Source organism: Mustela lutreola, chromosome 15 (assembly GCF_030435805.1).
Source record: "Mustela lutreola isolate mMusLut2 chromosome 15, mMusLut2.pri, whole genome shotgun sequence".
NCBI lineage: Eukaryota > Metazoa > Chordata > Mammalia > Carnivora > Mustelidae > Mustela > Mustela lutreola.
In genome coordinates, this window is record NC_081304.1 from 3,428,103 (window position 1) to 3,446,127 (window position 18,025).

At 62.4% G+C, this 18,025-nt stretch overlaps 2 protein-coding genes across 10 annotated transcripts in view; one reads left to right on the forward strand and one right to left on the reverse strand.

Annotated features, from left to right (window-relative positions):
* The window catches only part of DNAH17 (dynein axonemal heavy chain 17), a 90,445-nt gene extending 74,977 nt beyond the window's left edge, over positions 1 to 15,468 (forward strand). For 2 of the 6 annotated variants that reach the window (XM_059149924.1, XM_059149925.1), the window contains 11 exons: positions 1,293 to 1,415; positions 1,893 to 2,086; positions 5,172 to 5,320; positions 6,051 to 6,178; positions 6,816 to 7,043; positions 7,981 to 8,172; positions 10,999 to 11,178; positions 11,491 to 11,673; positions 12,626 to 13,213; positions 13,608 to 13,833; positions 14,926 to 15,468. In XM_059149924.1, coding sequence (XP_059005907.1) covers positions 1,293 to 1,415; positions 1,893 to 2,086; positions 5,172 to 5,320; positions 6,051 to 6,178; positions 6,816 to 7,043; positions 7,981 to 8,172; positions 10,999 to 11,178; positions 11,491 to 11,673; positions 12,626 to 13,213; positions 13,608 to 13,833; positions 14,926 to 15,173 — 2,439 coding nt within the window. In that variant the 3' untranslated portion in view covers positions 15,174 to 15,468. Of the gene's footprint in view, positions 1 to 1,292; positions 1,416 to 1,892; positions 2,087 to 2,539; positions 5,131 to 5,171; positions 5,321 to 6,050; positions 6,179 to 6,815; positions 7,044 to 7,980; positions 8,173 to 10,998; positions 11,179 to 11,490; positions 11,674 to 12,625; positions 13,214 to 13,607; positions 13,834 to 14,925 lie in introns of those variants that run through there. The other 4 variants (XM_059149926.1, XR_009348204.1, XM_059149927.1 and 1 more) reach the window with 4 other exon arrangements.
* Positions 14,440 to 18,025, reverse strand: part of PGS1 (phosphatidylglycerophosphate synthase 1) — a 35,617-nt gene continuing 32,031 nt past the window's right edge. For 2 of the 4 annotated variants that reach the window (XR_009348205.1, XM_059149929.1), the window contains one exon: positions 14,440 to 15,018. The gene's annotated coding sequence lies outside the window, so the exon portion shown is untranslated. Of the gene's footprint in view, positions 15,019 to 15,468; positions 17,168 to 18,025 lie in introns of those variants that run through there. The other 2 variants (XR_009348206.1, XM_059149930.1) reach the window with 1 other exon arrangement.

Below are 18,025 nucleotides of genomic sequence, written 5' to 3' on the forward strand. Positions count from 1 at the left end.
CGTTCTACCACATTCACATGCTGCCTGCGGAGCAGTCTGCGTCGGAGGTTACCCTCCGTGGATGCCAAGTGCCGTTTCTTAAGGAAACAGACACAAAGGAATAAATATTCCTCCTGTTAATACGGACCTGCTGGGATGTTTCAGATTTTCGTTCCCCTGAATCGAAACAGCCCGACGGTCATTTTGTTTACGGCATCTTGCAAGTATAGTGAGAAACACTAGTTTCCCGAGAGCTTCTAGAAGGCTGCTTTCCATCTGCACCCAAACTGCCCATCGGGGTCCAGCTCGAGGAGGGCTGCTTTTATCTGCGAGTCCCTGAATGGCAACCCCTCCGTGAGGTTTCTCCCCGCTGAGAGGAGGGCGTGAGGCTTTCCCTAATTTTCCAAAGAGATTTTTCTTTCCACACAAAAAAAAAAGAGAGAGAGAGAGAGCAAGAGAGCACGTGCACGCAGCAGTCTGACGCAGGCGAAAGTCTTTGTTCTGCGGCGTCCGAGGGAAGCCGCGCGGGGCCCTGTGTGTGCAGCGGCCCCGGGTCCCCTGCCGTCCATCTGGGACCCGAGACCCAGCCCACTGGAGGCCCCGAGAGCTGGTGGGCGACGAGGACGGAGACCTAGAACATGACCCAGAAAACCCCCCTGAGAGTGTGTGTGCCCCCCAAAACTGACCTGTGTAGGTTGCTCCTAGTGGCTCTCCTCACCCCCGCCACAAGGTGGACGGAGCCCCGGTCTCCATCAGAGGATGAGCGGAGAAGCCAGACGCGCCTTCTCCGCACCCCCTAGCTTGACCGACCCCCGCTACGGTGTGCACAAACCTCGGCAGAAGCCAGAGGGGAAGGCACGTTGGCAGGATCCCCGAGACATGGACTGTGCGGAACAGGCAGATCCAGGCAGATGGGGCCCAGAGCCGGGGCACCAGAGGCTGGTGGTGGGTCAGGGGGCACTGCTCAGGGGTTCCCCTCGGGAAGATGGAAAATCTCTGGTTCTAAGTAGTGGTGGTGACTGTACACACGAACTTACTAAAATGTCCTACTTCAATTGGGTTAATATAGTAGATGTCATGTGTATTTTGCCATAAGTGAAAATCACGCCAAACCAAGGTGGATGCAAAGTTTCATCCGGACCCAGGGGCAGGACAGCGCTTCCTCCAGGGGTGAGGACGCTGTGGGTGGGTCCTGCGTCTGCACCCATGACCATGACCATCACCAAGAAGGTCTGCTACACTCCTGCAGGGGCCGCTGACCACCCCTCCACCCGGTTGTGAGCCGACGCTGAGCGGCCCCCACGTCCCCTCAGGTCTTGTCCATGAAGAAAGAGCTGAACCCAGCGGAGCTGGATTTCCTCCTGCGGTTCCCTTTCAAGGCTGGGGTCGTGTCGCCGGTGGACTTCCTGCAGCACCAGGGCTGGGGCGGCATCAAGGTTGGTGTCGGGACGCTCCCTGCTGCGGCGGGTCCCGCTGCTCGCGCTGGGACAGACATCCAGGGACCCGGGGAGGCCCCAGAGTTGGGGCCGAGGTGCAGAGGGCTCTTGCTGGCTGCGAGCTGAGCCACGACAGGCCCCAGGTGGACCCAGGGCTGCCCCGAAACCGCTGCCGCCCCCCAATCCCGGCGGTCCCAGCGTCCAGGCAGTTCCTCTGACCTAGGCCCAAGCACTCAGGGGCCCCCTGTGTCTCGGGTCAGAAGGCCTGAAGGCGGTGGCCCCCGTGATGGACCCAGCCCCTGTCCCTCAGCCCCTGGGAGGGGCGGCCGGGGTCGGGTGCCTACGCTAGACCCTCTGTCTGTGTTCCTGGCCCTCGGGGGTGCTGGCCACTCACTTTTGGGCCCGGCCAGGTGGCCACCCTCTCCCGGCGCCGGGACAGGGGGGCACGGGGGGAGCTGAGAGGCCACCCGCCCCCAGGCCCTGTCGGAGATGGAGGAGTTCAAGAACCTGGACAGCGACATCGAAGGGTCGGCCAAGCGGTGGAAGAAGCTGGTGGAGTCGGAAGCCCCCGAGAAGGAGATCTTCCCCAAGGAGTGGAAGAACAAAACGGCCCTGCAGAAGCTGTGCATGGTCAGGTGCATGCGGCCGGACCGCATGACGTACGCCGTCAAGTGAGTGCGGCGCCCCAGGGGCCGGGCGGGGGAGGGGGTGCGCCAGGACACACGTGCACACGCTCACACACACACACGCACACGCACAGGCACTCCCCGCCCCTCCTCCTCCCACCAGCCTGAGGGACCAGTGAGGGGAAACAGGGCGACGCCCCAACCCTGAGCCAACACTGTCTTCCAAGTGTGGGCGTCACCGACTGTAAGGCCACACGGGGCCCCTCAGGACGCAGTGGGGAGCAGATGAGGGTTGAGTCGCCGTCATCCGGGGACCCGCATGCCCTCAGTGGCTACATTTCAAGTGAACTCTCGGGCCAGCTTAGGCTCATTTGCAGAGAGAATTGTTCTGATTTTATGAATAATTTCTCCGCCCCTGGAGCCCCCGCACAATTGGAAAATGAATCACCGTGGCCTTTCGTCCTGTTCACTCTCCATTTGGGCCTGTCATGTCCACAGAAAGACTCCGGGAGCAGCGACCTCACACAACGCTGCGCCGGTCCCCACGGTGACATCTGAGATGTCCCATCTACCCTCTCCTGGAGTGGGGGAGAGTGTCCCTCCTGCTGACCCAAGGCTGACCTGGGAGCATGGAGATGCCATAGAAGGAGGGACAGAGGTGCCACAGGAAGGGGACGGAGATGCCACAGGAGGGAGGGAGGAAGGAGACACTGCAGGAAGGACGAAGCCGACAACGAGTCAAGCCCAGCACCCGTTCTTGGACACACCCGTTCTCGGACACAATACAGTGTCTTTGCCTTTCTGTGGTCTTTGCTGCCCCAGAGCAGATGCCCCGAGAGACACCTGTGTCCTGAACAAACTCCCTGCTGACAAAGCAGAGACCCAACCTACGCCCAGCTGTTCGCAGAGCACGTCCGTTTGGTTCCATGGGTGGGGGGGGCGCGGGCAGGACGGCAGGAAGTGGAAGCCGACGAGAAGCCCCGCTGCAGAGGCCGGCCGTGCAGGAAGGAGTTTGGACTAAGTTCGGGAAAGGTCGAGGGGAAGGACCCCTGGCCGTCACAGCAGGGACATCGACCAAGGAGCGGAGCGCGGCCGGGTGTCCAGGCCCACGGCCCCCGGTGCGTGGTGGCGCCTCACCCGGATTCGCACGTGTGACGGCCCGAGGACTCCTGGATGGAGGAAGTACCTCAGGCTTTTGTGCGCTTTGCTGGGGCAACCCCAAGCCCCGCTCGGTGACATGTCTGTAGGGTCTGGGAAACCACATTCCGTGTGGGCCGTGGAGCTTCAGAGCAAGGGCATTCAAGTCCACAGTGAATAACATAGCGGCCCCAGACACCAGAGGCGGAGTGTGTGCCCGGGGCCAAAGCCTCAGCTGGCCCACACCCCGGCACCAGGAGGCTCACGGGCCCAGAGACGGCAGCGATTAGCCTGGAGCAGCGAGGCGGGGGCCAGCAAACTGCCTTTCCCCCCAAAAGTGCAGCTTCTGTGGTACAGACGGCCCGGGGCTCCTGGGGAGCAGCTGGGAGCTGACCCCAGCTCCCCTCTGCCAAGGACTCAGTGCCCAGAGTGGCAGAGCCTGTGGGAACCAGGAGCATGCTGGACAGCATCAGTCCCCCCGCAGAGAAGGACCCCCTGGCCTGGCATCAGCAGCAACGGGGAACTGGCGGCATTCCCGTCTAGAGCAGGACTTGGGACACTGCAGAAGTCCTTCCTGGATGCTAGCCTCCACGTTCCGGGTCGATCCCCAAGGCCGGCACCGAGCATGGCTGGGCAGGGCCTCGGGAGGAGCAGCCCCGCCGCCCTGCCTGGGGCCTGTGTCAGCTCAGGGAGCTGCACAGAAGCCAGCGGAGGCCAGAGCGGGGGGTGAATCCTGATAAGGGGCTCCCCAGGAAGTCCTGCTGGCCCTGAGGTCCCCACAGAGTCGGAGGGTGTGGGGCGGCCCCTCCAGGAGCCCTTCCCTCCCACTGTTCTGTCAAACACTGACTCGCTGCTTTTAAAGACACTGAATCTTAGTATTTCGGTGCCGGGAATGACTCAGAATGTGGGAAGCCGGCCCTCTGTGACGGGGAGGTGGAGAGGCTCTGCCGGTCACACCACACACACTTCCCCTGAGGGGGCCCCAACGGACCCTGGACTTGTAAGGGTCAAGAAAGTAAGTCTGGGGCTTGGAACACAGCTGCTTCTGTAAAGACAGATTTTTCATCTAAATTCCTGTGATTTTTCTGATGAACCATGCTTTGCAGTCCTTGAACTCACCAAGAACCTCCCTCCTCCTCCAAACCCCCAGTCGGGGGAGAGCGCCAGGGTGGGCGAGAACCATCTGTGTTCCGCTCCTTCCCGCGGCCCTTCCTGGACAGCAGAACGGAGCGTGTGGGACACGAAATCGCCAAACCCGTCCCCTTCCCCCGAGTACAGTGGGCTCGGAGGCCCCGGGGCCACCTGCTGCTGGGCGCGCTCACCTGACATGCCCTGGGCTGTGGCCATACTGAGGTGTGTGGTCCTGGGAGCCTCTGAACACGGGGCCACAGGAGACCACCTCTCACTCGCCGGCACGTGGGCCACTCCAGGGAACCGCGCATTGCAAAGCCCGCCAGGGACAGAGGTGGGGAAGCACCCGTTCCCCCGACACCCCCCCCACCCAAAGAGGAAAGCCCCTGAAAAGGCTGCCTGCAGGTCTGAGACCTTGCTCTGCTTAAGAAAGTCCACCAAAGGGCACCCGGCTGGCTCAGTCAGAGGAGCAGGGACTCTTGATCTCCGGGTCGTGAGTTCAAGCCCCACACTGGGTGCAGAGATTGCCAAAAATAAAATCTTTAAGGGGCGCAGCTGGTTAATCATCCAGCTCCTGATTTCAGCTCAGGTCATGGTCTCAGGGTCGCGAGATCGAGCCCTGGGTCGGGCTCCACACTCAGCGCTGAGTCTGCTTGAGGTTCTCTCTCTCTCCCCGACGGCGTCTCCCCCACTCACACTCTCTCTCTCTCTCTAAAGAAATCTTTTTAAAAATAGTAAAATAATAAAACTCCTTAAAGAGATAAAACAAAAGAAAACCCACCAAGGAAAGGGCCCCTCCGCCAGGGGTCCCAGCCCACCCCTGCCCCTCGCCTGCGGCTCTGACCCGGCGCGTCTCCCTCAGGAACTTCGTGGAGGAGAAGATGGGCAGCAAGTTCGTGGAGGGCCGGAGCGTCGAGTTCTCCAAGTCCTACGAGGAGAGCAGCCCCTCTACGGCGATCTTCTTCATCCTTTCCCCGGGCGTCGACCCCCTCAAAGACGTGGAAGCCCTGGGTAAGTGTGGCCGGCCAGGGGGGCCTCAGAGCGGGGCGGCCCCATCCGCCGTCACCCGGGATGCGCGTCAGAGCCACTGCGAGGCGCCCCTGCACCCCCGTGAGGAAACACAGAAACGGACAAGCCTGGGAGAGAGAGGCGGCCGTGCGGAGAGCAGGCTGTGAGGTCCTTGGCAGGGGACACACCCGTGCACCCGGGCCCCTGCGACCCCACGTCAGGTGTGCGCCCTGAGAATGAAAACCAGTACGGAAGCGCACACGCCGTAGGGCTGTTCACCCCCAAGGGCGAAAAGGCAGGTGAAAGCCGCCGTCCGTCCACTGCCGAGTGGCCAATCCTAGCACGGCGAAGCCACACGGTGGGACGGAACCGAGCCATCAATCTTGCAGATGCGCCTTGGAAACACTGTGCTGAGAGGAACCCCAGCCGGACGCCCAGGCCCCTGGCTCCAGGCTTCCGTGTATCAGAAGCTCCGGAATGTGCAGATACACGGAGACACAGAGCAGCCGAGCAGCTGCCGGGGGCGGGGCGGAGGGTGCCGGAACCTGCCACAGGGCCGCACAACACGGCGACGGCATTAAATGCCACTGAACCGTGCGCTTGACCGTGGGTCTGCAACGGGCCAGTCTGAAGTTCTGTGTGTTTTACCACAACGCCACACGGAGGGGGGAGGGCTGGGATTCTGGCCGCCTCCGGCCGCGGCCCCACGTGCTTCCTGTTCGCCCGCCTTCAGGGAAGAAGCTGGGATTTACCATAGACAACGGGAAACTGCACAACGTGTCCCTGGGGCAGGGACAGGAGGTGGTGGCGGAGGACGCTCTGGACATGGCTGCAGAGATGGGACACTGGGTCATCCTGCAGGTACGGGGCCCCTGGCGGCTCCCGCACCACATCCCCTGTGCCCGGTCCGTAGCGCGGCGGGCCGTGGTGGTGTGAGGACGCCGGCTTTAGGCCAGAGCTTCCCTACAGAGGCGTCCCTTATAAAGCCCAGACGCCAGAGGGGATGAAAGCGCCCCCATCCTCCTCCTCATGTGGGGCAAGGCCCCTCCTCCTAGGGGCCCAGGACGTTTTCTGTCCACGTTTTGGGTAACCCCTAGCCCGACCCCCAGCGCGGCCCTTTCCTGGACCCCAGCAAGCACCTGCGGGCCTCCCCGGCCTGCACAGGTGAGCCGACCTCGGTCCGCATGGTCCAGCCTGCTCCTGCATGGGGACCCCCAGCTTCCTGCCATTCCTTCTACCCAAACCTCAGAGCAGGGGTGGGGGCCATGTCACGTCAGCCTGACACCAGGGACGCTGGGGACGCTGGGGAGGCCGGGGAGGACCCGCCAGGAGGTGGGAGGTCTTGAATTCACCGAGTACGAGCACAGACGCCCCAGCCTCAGCAGCTCAGCTGAAGTTGGCCGGCGCGCCTGGGGCCCGGGGGAGCGTGGGCCGCGGCCACCGCTCGAGGGAGGGGTAGGAGGACAGCGAGGGCGCTAAGACCCGGTCCTGGTCACAGAACATCCACCTCGTGGCGCGGTGGCTGAGCGCGCTGGACAAGAAGCTGGAGCGCTACAGCGCCGGCAGCCACGAGGACTACCGCGTATTCATCAGCGCCGAGCCCGCCCCCAGCCCCGAGTCCCACATCATCCCCCAGGGCATCTTGGAAAATGCCATCAAGATCACCAACGAGCCGCCCACGGGCATGTACGCCAACCTGCACAAGGCTTTGGACCTCTTCACCCAGGTGAGGCGGCTTCCCCTCCGGGGTGCGCGCCCCGCAGACAGAGAGGCGGCGGTGGCCTGGAGCCCTGGGGACACCCTACGCTGGTTCTCACCGCGCCAGGCCACCCCCAGCATGCGCACGCCCCCACCTCCTGCCACACGTCAATATAGGCCTGGAAGACTTTGTCAGATGCACACAGTGCAAAAGGCAGTCAAGTTACAGCTTTAAAAAGAACCAGAAACGCGTATTGTAACCCGTTTCATCACCGGCGAGTCAGCAGGGCTCAATGCAGAGCAGGTGCTGGGTTTGCCGGAGCCCCTCAGAAGGGGCTGGAAGGCAGTGTGCCGGGCTCGGGTGCTTCCCAGGAGACAATCCCCAGCGGGGCCCCCGCCCTGCTTCAGTGGGACAGCTCCCGTGACCCCTCCCTCCGCGTCTAAACCTCCCTCTGCCCTGCCCCCACAGCCCTGCCCCCTTCTGCAAGCCCCTAGCATTTTTCTTCACCTCTTGGCACCTGATCTTCCGTCCTCCACCAAAACCTTCTGGAGGCGCACACTTAGCTCCCAAATGGAGTCTAAAACTTTTCTAAGGCTGCCACCCCTGCCGCCTGGGAGCACCTACACATACGCACTCGCAGAGCACATCGTGCAGAGAGCGCACAGCTCACCAATACCGTTCGTGCGCGCCGCGAGGAGGGCTGACCAGGGCCAACGGACGGTACTTCTCGCTAAAGAAGTCCTGACATGTCCTGCGCCTGCGAGTATCTTGTTAGAAAGCAGCCTAATTTGACGCGTAGTCAATACTTAAGTGGTAGAACTGAATTTCTGAAGGAAGTAAAGATGAGAAAGCATGCTCTCTCCTCCAGCCCCGTGGACCTGGGCCTCGCCCGGCTGGTCCCCCTCGCCCCTCCTGCCACCTGTGAGGCAGCCAGCAGAGGCAGGACTTGGGTCCTCTCCTGCAGGACACCCTGGAGATGTGCACCAAGGAGATCGAGTTCAAGTGCATCCTCTTTGCCCTGTGCTACTTCCATGCCGTGGTGGCCGAGAGGCGCAAGTTTGGGGCCCAGGGCTGGAACCGGTCGTACCCCTTCAACAACGGGGACCTCACCATCTCCATCAACGTGCTTTACAACTACCTGGAGGCCAACACCAAGGTGAGGGTGTGCCTGGTGCCCCAGGGGTTCTCCGCACCCCGTCCGCCCCCGTCCACTGTCCAGGGCTCAGGTGTAGGGCGCATCCCGCAGCATCCTAAGCCGAACAAAACCTGAAAACCAGAAGTCCCAAGACTCCACCCAGAAATGAGCCAGGATGACAGTCGCCCTGTCCCTGGCCTCCAGCCCTGCGACACTTGTCAACCGTCTGGCAATTCTTTGCCTTGCTAGCACACTCCGGGGGGGCAGGCATCTCTGGGGGGCAGGGACGAGGAGGGGCCTCCCTAGTGCGCGGTCAGTGTCCGTGACCGAGCCCAGGTCCAGACAGAAAACAAAAAGTCTCCCTGGAGCACGCGGGCACCGCTCTGATTTTCCTGACGATGGAGACACGTGCTAAGTGCTCTGCGGATGGCCTCGGAGGACGGAGAAGCTGCGGACGGAGAGGGGCCTTGCCCAGTCCCCTCAAAGACTCTACAGCACGGCCTGGGGCCCCCAGGGGAGGCAGGCGCCTATGCAGCCCAGGAGCCTTGGCTCCTCCTCACTCAGCCCCCAATCGTCAGTGATGGATCAGTGGCACAGCAGCGGTGACACCTGGTGGGGCAGGCAGGGGCAGGAGGACCAGCAGCAGGACCAGGCCGCGCCCATCCCGACGGCCAGCGGCACGGTGGCGAAAGGCGCTGGGGTCTAGGGCCCCAGGCTTGAAGCCCAGCTCTGCTTCTCACTCGCTGAGACCTCCCGGGCACCGAGGCTCAAGCTCTGGGGGCTGGGTGAGGAAAGTTGCCCTGCCGGGTGCAGGGGTGCTGGCCCCGGGACACCTGCCTCTTTCCCACTCTGCTGTGAAAAACTTAAGATGTGAGCGGAGGGGAGGGAGACCAGGGCCAGGGCAAGACAGCAAACACACCCGTGCCCGTCCCTCCCTGCGGGCGGCCTGAGAAGGTCTGACGACCTCCGACGACGACCACCACCCACCGCTCCCCCGGCCCTGACGGCGCAGGAGGTGGGCCTCCCTGCCCTGCCATCACCGAAGTCTAAGCCCAGCACGCGGTGCACCGGCTTGGTTCCTGGCGAAACCGACGCCTGGAGAAGACAGGAGGGCAGAAGGGGCCAGCAGACAGCTCTCCCGGGGATGGAGGGCTGGGTCCACTTCGCATAGAGCTGAGCTGAACACTGGCAGCTGCCTCCCGGGTCTTGGCAAGAAGCAGATGCCGGGAGGCGCCATGAGGGAGCGGTTTGGCTAGACGTTTCCCGGGGAGATTTATGTGGGAGGAACAGTGCTCGAGTTTTTTGAAGACGCTGATTCAGATACTTGCCCTGTTATACACACACACACACACACACACACACACACACACACACACAGCCGAGGTGGGGAGGAGGTGCCACACCGTCCGCTTCAGTCACCTCCAGACAGGAGGAAATGACAGGAACGCATGTCCTGCCAAGCAGGGACCTGGGCGCACCGGGCCCATGGTGGCATGACCCCTCCTCTGTCCGCGCCACAGCCGCAACGACATTAAGTGACAAAAGGACACGGTCCTGAGCATTGGTCAAGAGCAGAAACCGACCGACACAGGCTCTCGAGGGGACACCGGGTGCCCTGTCTCTGACAAGCGCTCGGGGGCTCCCCCGGCAAGAGTGGGAACACGGGCGGTGTCCGCCCCTGCTCGTTAGAGCCACAGCCCCGCTCCGCAGGGAAGGGCGTCCCTGGGAGGCAGCCCCGGGGCCGGAGGGGCCTGAGGAAGCAACAAGTGAAACGCACAGACGCAGACACGCAGCTCCGCACGCCCCGAGAAGTCGCTAAAGGACAACTCAGAGAACACTAACATTCCGAGTGAAATTCAGGACACCGAATCAGGCCACTGAGTCCACAAGTTCTTCACTCCATCCGCCGGGTCAGGAGGCCATCCGCCTGCACCAAAACGCGCGACGCCGGCAGCCGCCGGCAAAAGCACGGAGCAGACGAGCGCACAGGACAGCTTAGCGTTCGCCATTCTCACGATGACCGTCTGCCGGAACAATCTCGCTTCCATGGCCGTTCGCAAACCTGGAATCACATACGTGCCGCTGTCTGCAGCTCCCGAGACGCTCCGGCCGGGTGTGCCGTGCTGGCACCTGGCAGCCAGAGCCCACCCCCAGGGCTTCGTGGAGGCGGCGGCGAGGAGCAGCGGTCTGGGTTGAGCGTGAGGCCAGGTGGCTGCGCTCTGGGCGCCGTGTCACCCGTCTAGAGTGCACCGCGGGGCCCGCAGCTGTACGGAGCTGCTGGGAACTCGAAGCCAGCAAGCTCCGCGGGACCGGAAGGGAGGCCCAGCGATGGAGACATCGTGAAGGTGTGACGGATGGGCCCTGTGGCCGAAAGAAAAGGTGCCTAAGCGTTGACACCCCGTCACCACAGAGTGGAACCGCTCTGGGCAGGTGGTCAGTGCACACAGTCATGAGTGCCCACGTGCTTCTGAGCTAGGGAGACACCAGAGGCCCATGCGAGGGAGGGAATGGGGGCTGCAGGGTTGGCCTGTGGAGCTGGAGGTCCTGGCACACGGCCAGTGGTCATGGTCAGGGCAGAGGCCAGGCCACAGGCAGAGGGGAGCAGCAGGGCAGCCCTCACCAAAGGAGCCAGAGGCAGGAGACGGCCAAGGAGGGGCTGGCCGCCGGGTCAGACACCGGACAACGGGGGGATGGAAGGCGAGCCTTGGACCTGGTGACACTGCAGAGCGGCGGGCCAGGCGGGAGCTGGGGTGACGGGAGAAGCTGGGCCATGCCCTAACGGCTAACTGCCAAATCTCACGGACCCCGAGGGCCAGGGCGCTTCTAACCGCTTCCGTCCTTCCTAAGGTGCCCTGGGATGACCTCCGCTACCTGTTTGGAGAAATCATGTACGGCGGCCACATCACGGACGACTGGGACCGGCGGCTATGCAGGACGTACCTGGCAGAGTATGTGCGGGCGGAGATGCTGGAGGGCGAGGTCCTGCTGGCGCCAGGCTTTCAGATCCCCCCCAACCTGGATTACAAGGTGAGGGAGTGGTTTTGCTGTCCTGGCCAGCTCCGGGGCCAGCCTGACGTCGCAAACGGGGTATCCGTGGTTGAGCTCCAAGAAGCCAGGCAATGAAAGTGAGAGCCAGCTCTAAACAGCCTCGGGGGTGGGGGGCACATGGAGATGGTTCATGTAACTGGGGGGTTCAGGGGGCAGCCAGAAAGGGGGTTTGAGAACCAAGCGGGTTTGTGAGAGGGCAAGGCACGGGCAGAACCCTGGGTCAGAAATGCTTGACGGGCGGGTTCTGGCTAGCACAGCCTCAGCGGCCTGCCCACGCCCACCCCTTCTCAGGGTTACCACGAGTACATCGATGAGAACCTGCCCCCCGAGAGTCCCTACCTGTACGGCCTGCACCCCAACGCAGAGATTGGCTTCTTGACAGTCACGTCAGAGAAGCTGTTCCGCACCGTCCTGGAAATGCAGCCCAAAGAGACGGACTCCGGGGCAGGCACTGGAGTGTCTCGCGAAGAAAAGGCAGGAGGCTTAACGGGCAGGGCCCGGAACCTGGGGTCGAGACGTGCACCCCCAGAAACCGGGATGGAGCTGCGAGCTGGCTAACAGGCCCAGGGGTGCTGCCCAGGGGCTGTCCCCCCGACCCCAGGCCTGACTTTCTGCAGCCTCTAACTTGGCACAGTTGGTGTGCAAGCAGCAAGCGGGGGGGGGGGGGGGGGGGGCCCTGCTCCTACCCAGATGAAACAGAACAGCCCCTCCCCGTGAGCTCGGAAGACCCCAGGGGTCATCCCATTAACACTTGAAGAAACAGAAAAACTTCAGGCAGCTTAAGAGCTTTTAACCTGTTCTCGCTTGTCTGCATCGCCTCTGCCGCCCCGTGAGCAGTTACCACCTTCACGCTGCTCAGTAACTTCTGGGCAAGCTCCGTCAGCAGCCAGCAGCGTATGGGGCTTAACCAGTAACAGCCCGTTCTGGGCTGCAAGACCCTCAGTGCTGTGAGGCCTCATGGCCCTTTCTCGGCCTCACGACTTCTGGCGGCCGAGCTGTACACAGCCCCGCGTGCGTCCCCTCCTGGAGAGGGTGTGACCAGCAAGCTCCTGCAGAAGCCCCGAGAGACCTGCAGGTCACAGTCGTATGGGTGGCAGCTGATCTGACCCAGGGTTGGGTTTGGGTTGGGGAGCCTGTACACTGGGGAACGTCTGCAGGAACCAGGCTAGGACGCCCTGCAGCTCCCAGGGGTATGGTCCCATGGCCTTGACAACAGGACCAGAACATTCAAAGCCTGTTGGCGGAGATTCCCTCCTCTGGTCAGACAAGCAGCTGCACCTCCGTGACCCTGACCCTTAGGCAACTCCGCCGCCCCTGGCTCCCGGAACCCTCCCTGCGAACCTCCGGGGCAGGCTCTCTGACGTGGACGCTGGGCGGGGGCTGGCGGGCACAGGCAGTGACGGGCTTGTCGGGGACTGACTTCCAGGTGAAGGCCATCCTGGAGGAGATCCTGGAGAGGGTCCCGGAGATGTTCAACATGCCTGAGATCATGGCGAAGGCGACCGAGAGGACGCCCTACGTGGTGGTGGCCTTCCAGGAATGTGAGAGAATGAACATCCTCACCAACGAGATGCGCCGCTCGCTGAAGGAGCTGAGCCTGGGGCTGAAGGTGACATGGGACAGCCAGGACCCAGGCACTGGATGCAGGAGGCGGGCGGGCCACTGCCGGGCACTGCGGGACACGGGGCCCCGGGCCCTGGGTGTTGGCGCGGCACTGCTCCCTCTGGGTTCCCGGGTCTGGAGCTGCGGGCCCGCCGGGCTGGGGGGCGCACATCTTCCTGGGACTCGTGGCATGGACAGGGTGAGAGAAACAAGGCGTGGGACCTGCCAGGACCACGTGCCCCCAGCACCGCACCCATGTGTGTCTCAGGGGGAACTGACCATCACGACTGACATGGAAGACCTGTCCACGGCGCTGTTCTATGACACCGTGCCTGATCCATGGGTGGCCCGGGCCTACCCCTCCATGATGGGCCTGGCGGCCTGGTATGCCGACCTACTGCTCCGCATCAGGGTGAGGCCACTCTCTCCAGGCGTCCCAGCAGACCCCCACCCCCGGGGCCAGCAGAACATGGGCTATGAAGGGGGAGTGTGTCCCCGCCAAAGGCCTAGAGGCCCCTACCGGCCTGGCCTTTGTCAGAGCAGGGCCGGAAGGGCCCGGCCCGCGCCACACAGACACCCAGGATGCAGGCGCCTCCCACATCAGGGAGGGGACAGCAACCCGAGAGCCCTCTCTGCCAGAGCCCACGGCCCCTGCAGCACCCATGAGGGGAGCCGCCTCGTCAACGCCCCCTCTGGGACCCCACACGTCCTCGAACGAGAAGCCCCTCTCCAGACCCTGCTCTTCCCGTCCCTCGTGTGAAAGGGAGCCGTGGGCACCGGGCTCGGCTGAAACACGTTTCCGCCAGGAGCTCGAGGCCTGGACGACGGACTTCGCCCTGCCCACCACCGTGTGGCTGGCCGGCTTCTTCAACCCCCAGTCCTTCCTCACGGCCATCATGCAGTCCATGGCCAGGAAGAACGAGTGGCCGCTGGACAAGATGTGTCTGTCTGTGGAAGTGACCAAGAGGAACCGGGAGGACATGACGGCCCCGCCCCGGGAGGGCTCCTACGTGTATGGGCTGTTCATGGAAGGTAATGAGAGTGCGGGTCTGAGGAAGCCTCCAGAGCCAGTCCTGCGGGGCTGGAGGACAGAGACTAGCAGGGAGGGGCAGGTGGCGGAGGCAGGCAAAAGGGGTGTGTCAGCTCGAGGCCTGATGCTGGTGGAGACGGCACGACTCCAAGCGTGCTCAGACAGCATTGGGGGACCAAACCTGCAGCAGAGGGTAGCCGGCCTGGCTCTGTTGGGCCAGAAACGGCAGGCGCATCCTCAGGAGCGAGCACCTATTTCAGAGTGGTGAGGAGCACGGCCCTCCAAGGAGGGCCTGGGGGCAGGGAGCCCGAGGCAGATGGACTTCTGGGGGTGCCAGCATTTCCACCGCAGTCCCAGCTCCGCGGGGACCGGCCAAGGAGCTGCACGAAGGGCACTGGCTGCCCCCACAAGCCCGTCCTGAGTTGGCGGATGCCACAGGGCTGCCAGGCAGCCTGGTCCCTTAGACCTGTCGGGCTGAGAGCCAGCTTTTAGACCACAAACTGTCCCACTCGGCGACTGATGCCACCCCCTTACCTGTGGGACATCAGGGCTTAGCCAGCAAGGGCTAGGGCTCCCCAGTCCCCACATCAGAGACAAGCACGACAGAGGCCGCTCTCCATGTTTATTTTGGAATGACAGACAGGAAACACAAACACCATTAACAGGCTGAGTAGAAATGATAGCAGTTTGGTTAAAGGCAAGTCAAAGTTGCGCGTGCACTAGATTGGTACCTGCGCGTGCACACGCAGACAGAGCAATGTGCATGTGGCCTCCGGGGATTTCCAGCTGGAGCCACCACTTCCTGCCTCTGAGGCTGACAAGGCTGACCGGCAGGTTCCGAAAACACCACATACGTGAACAGGTGGCCCCGAGAGCTTGAGGCGGTGCCATCCCTCAGAGGCACGTGGCGGGGTCCCCGCAGTCCCCAAGGGCCCAACACTCTGCCGGGTTCTATGCTCACAGCCACACGTCTGGCCGTGCCTGCGCTGGCCCAGCCCCCAGCGTCCCCAGCACCCCAGCTCATGGCCAGCATGCCACTCAGCACCCAGGCACGGCCTCACAGGCCACCCTGAGCTCACGGTGCTGTCCTGCAGGAGCTCGCTGGGACACCCAGACCGGAGTCATCGCCGAGGCCAGGCTGAAGGAGCTGACGCCGGCCATGCCCGTCATCTTCATCAAGGCCATTCCTGTGGACCGCATGGACACCAAGAACATCTATGAGTGTCCCGTGTACAAAACACGCATCCGCGGCCCCACTTATGTCTGGACCTTTAACCTCAAGACCAAAGAGAAGGCCGCCAAGTGGATCCTGGCGGCCGTGGCCCTGCTCTTACAGGTCTAGTGTAGCTGGTGCTCTGGGTCCCCAGGCCGGGTCCGAGCCCCAACTTCAAGCTGACAATTAGAAACTCAGCCCCGTAACTGTTACTTATTTTTACAGGAATTAATAGTTGCTATTTGTTCTAAGTGACCCTGGCATCTTGGAAGCATGTCAAGATGGGCGGGCCAGAAAGGGAGGTGCACAGAAGAGGGGGGCCGGGCCAGATTAAAACAGTAACATCACTAAGTGGTGCTCGTCTGATTCACTGGGGCTGGGAGCCTCCCGTTCCCACCGCTGAGGCAAGCCCCCCAGGAGCCCTGCAGCCCGGAGGTCAGGCCCACGTCCCCGTGCCCACTAGCCACTCAGAGGTGTGGGCACAGCAGCCACGGGCCCTGGCCCGATGGGCCACGCAAGCGCCCTGCCAGCATGGGGCCAGAGCGTTCCACACCAACGGGAACTGCCACCTCCACAGTCCCCAGAGGTGCCGTTCCCTTCTCCCGAGGACCGAGAACCTTTCTTGACTCAGACAGTCTCCTCCCTCCCGGGTCCCAGGCACTGAGACAGGCCAGTCCAGACGTGACTTGGCCCCATCCACCACCCACTTCCTGAGCATGCGCACAGAACACCGTGAACTCGGTTCCCGGGCCCACCTTCAAGTGCGTCCTCAGAGGTGACAGGCTCATCATATCCACAGTAACTCCCAGAGGCCGGGAGTCCCTTTCCAGGAGGCACGGTGCCTTCCTTTCCTCCCCCCCCGCAGTCCCCACATCCTGGGGAGTCCCCACCACACCCCGACTGCGGCCGGGATTGCTGAGGCACAGACAGCGCCAGCAGCAGAGAGCCGCTGTTTGTCAGCCGGGGGTCCTGAATTCCCCGGGGGACACGTGCTGCAGCGGATGCAGGAACATCGAGAACCCCACCCTCTGCTCCATCCCCCAGCCAATCTGTTTCAGGTCCCGGAACCTGTCCAGAGAGACAGGACTACGGAAAACCACCGGCCGGAGGAGAAGCGCCCCAAGCACTTGACCTACTACACCTGAGGGCTGGTGCGTGCCGGTCCCGGGGCTGCCGTGGGATGACCTGGCTGACGCCTCGGGCCCTGACTCTTCATGGCCATTCCAGCCAAGTGAGCAGGCTGCCATTCGGGGCTGGCCGGGCTGGCGGCTTACAGACGAGCAGGGGAGTGGTGAGCCGGCACGGCAGGGGCGCGAGAAAGGCAGCTGGCAGCCTGCTAACTCTAGGGGAAGCCTGACTCCCTGATGTTCTCGGGCTCTCATGCAGGGCAGAGGGGGTCCTCCAGGAACACCTGGCCTCAGGCTAAGTTCAATCTGATCCTGAAGTTTTGTGACTACTGTTTCCCAAACAGTGTCACTGGAACCACAAGAGAGGAGACTCCCCAAGACCTAACTCTCAGGGTAACAATCACAACAGCCCTGGGGCCTGGTGGGGCTCTAAAAAGAGAAGGAAAAACGCCCCTCAAATCCTGGTCAGGGAGCAGGAGGCTGAGGGTCCAACCCCTCTGGGGCAGCATGGCAGGAAGGTGGAGCCACAGCAGTGGCTGCTGGGTGGCCCCTCTGCTGGCCAGGAGGGGTCACTGCTGCCCTTCGCGGCAGAACTGCAAAGCCAGTGGCCACCACTCCTGGGACTAGAGAAAAAACTACCAGTGGCCATCAAGCAACTCATTTTTAATCCCTGGTAATAACCACAAAATGGGAAGGTTTTGCAATTTTGCCTGTAGAATCTGAAATAAAACAGCCATTCTTCCGCACATACTGCGGTTAGCCGACAAAACGACTTCCCAGCCCAGATTTCCAAGAGATGATTCACCTTTGGGTTGCAATCCAGTGACAGGGACCCAGGGACTGTGCCTCTCTAGGTGCTATGGGCCCTGGAGCCCCTGCCTCTGGGGGGTCCGGAGACGGTCCGCAGAGACCAAGGGAGCAGCCGAGCATGGAGGGCAGAGGCCCCGATTGCTCAAGCCGGGCTGTGGCACGATGTTGACTCCGGTCCAAAAGAATCTGCAGGATGTGAACGCTGTTTACCGAAAGCCTCTCTCCAAACAGAAACCCAGTGCCCCTGGCTCATTCTTTTGGCTTCTCTAGTCTACTTGTCCCACAGGACAATTTAATAACTAGTTCGAAAGCAAACATGTTAAGTGACGTACCGCTGCCCCAGAACAGCAGAGCCACAGCCACTGCCACCCCCCTGCTCCCGGTTCCCAGCCACGAGAGCCTGCAGATCCGCCGGCCCACTGGGGGTGGGGGGGCTGCAGATGCACTGACAAGGTGCTTCTAACACTGGAGCACCCCAGGCACAGCCAGGCTGTGCGGACAGGCCAACCCCCACTTCCAGAGCCCCCCAAGGGGACCACCAGCAGCCGCCAGCCCTCGCCAGCCCTCGGGCAGGGTGGAAAGCTACTGCCCCCGCCCAAGGAAGAGCTGCCACAGCCGGGGGCCCCAAAGGCCTTCTCTCAGGAAGGTCTTTCTCTGTGCAAGGTTCAAGCACCTGGAGATGCAGAGATTAGGCAGCAAGGTTTTGAAATCTGCTCCTGGAGACACAGGGCAGTTGGGGCAGGCGGAAAGCCAGGCCTGAGACGAATCTACACGCTACGTGTTCTGAAGATGCTGAGCTGTGAGATGATGACCCACACCGTGTTTTAGGCAGATGCAGTAAAAATAAGGCTCACTCTTCCACAAAAAAATTGCAAAGAAAAAAGAAAAATGAGGGGAGCCCACAGACAAAAAGAGACTTAGGTGACGCGTCACCGTCCCACACAAGGTCTGGACCTTACCCGGAACCTCAAGTCCAACACATGGAAAAACTGTAATAAAAAAATATCAGGCGACTGACACCGTGCAGGTGGTCGGGGTTTCTGC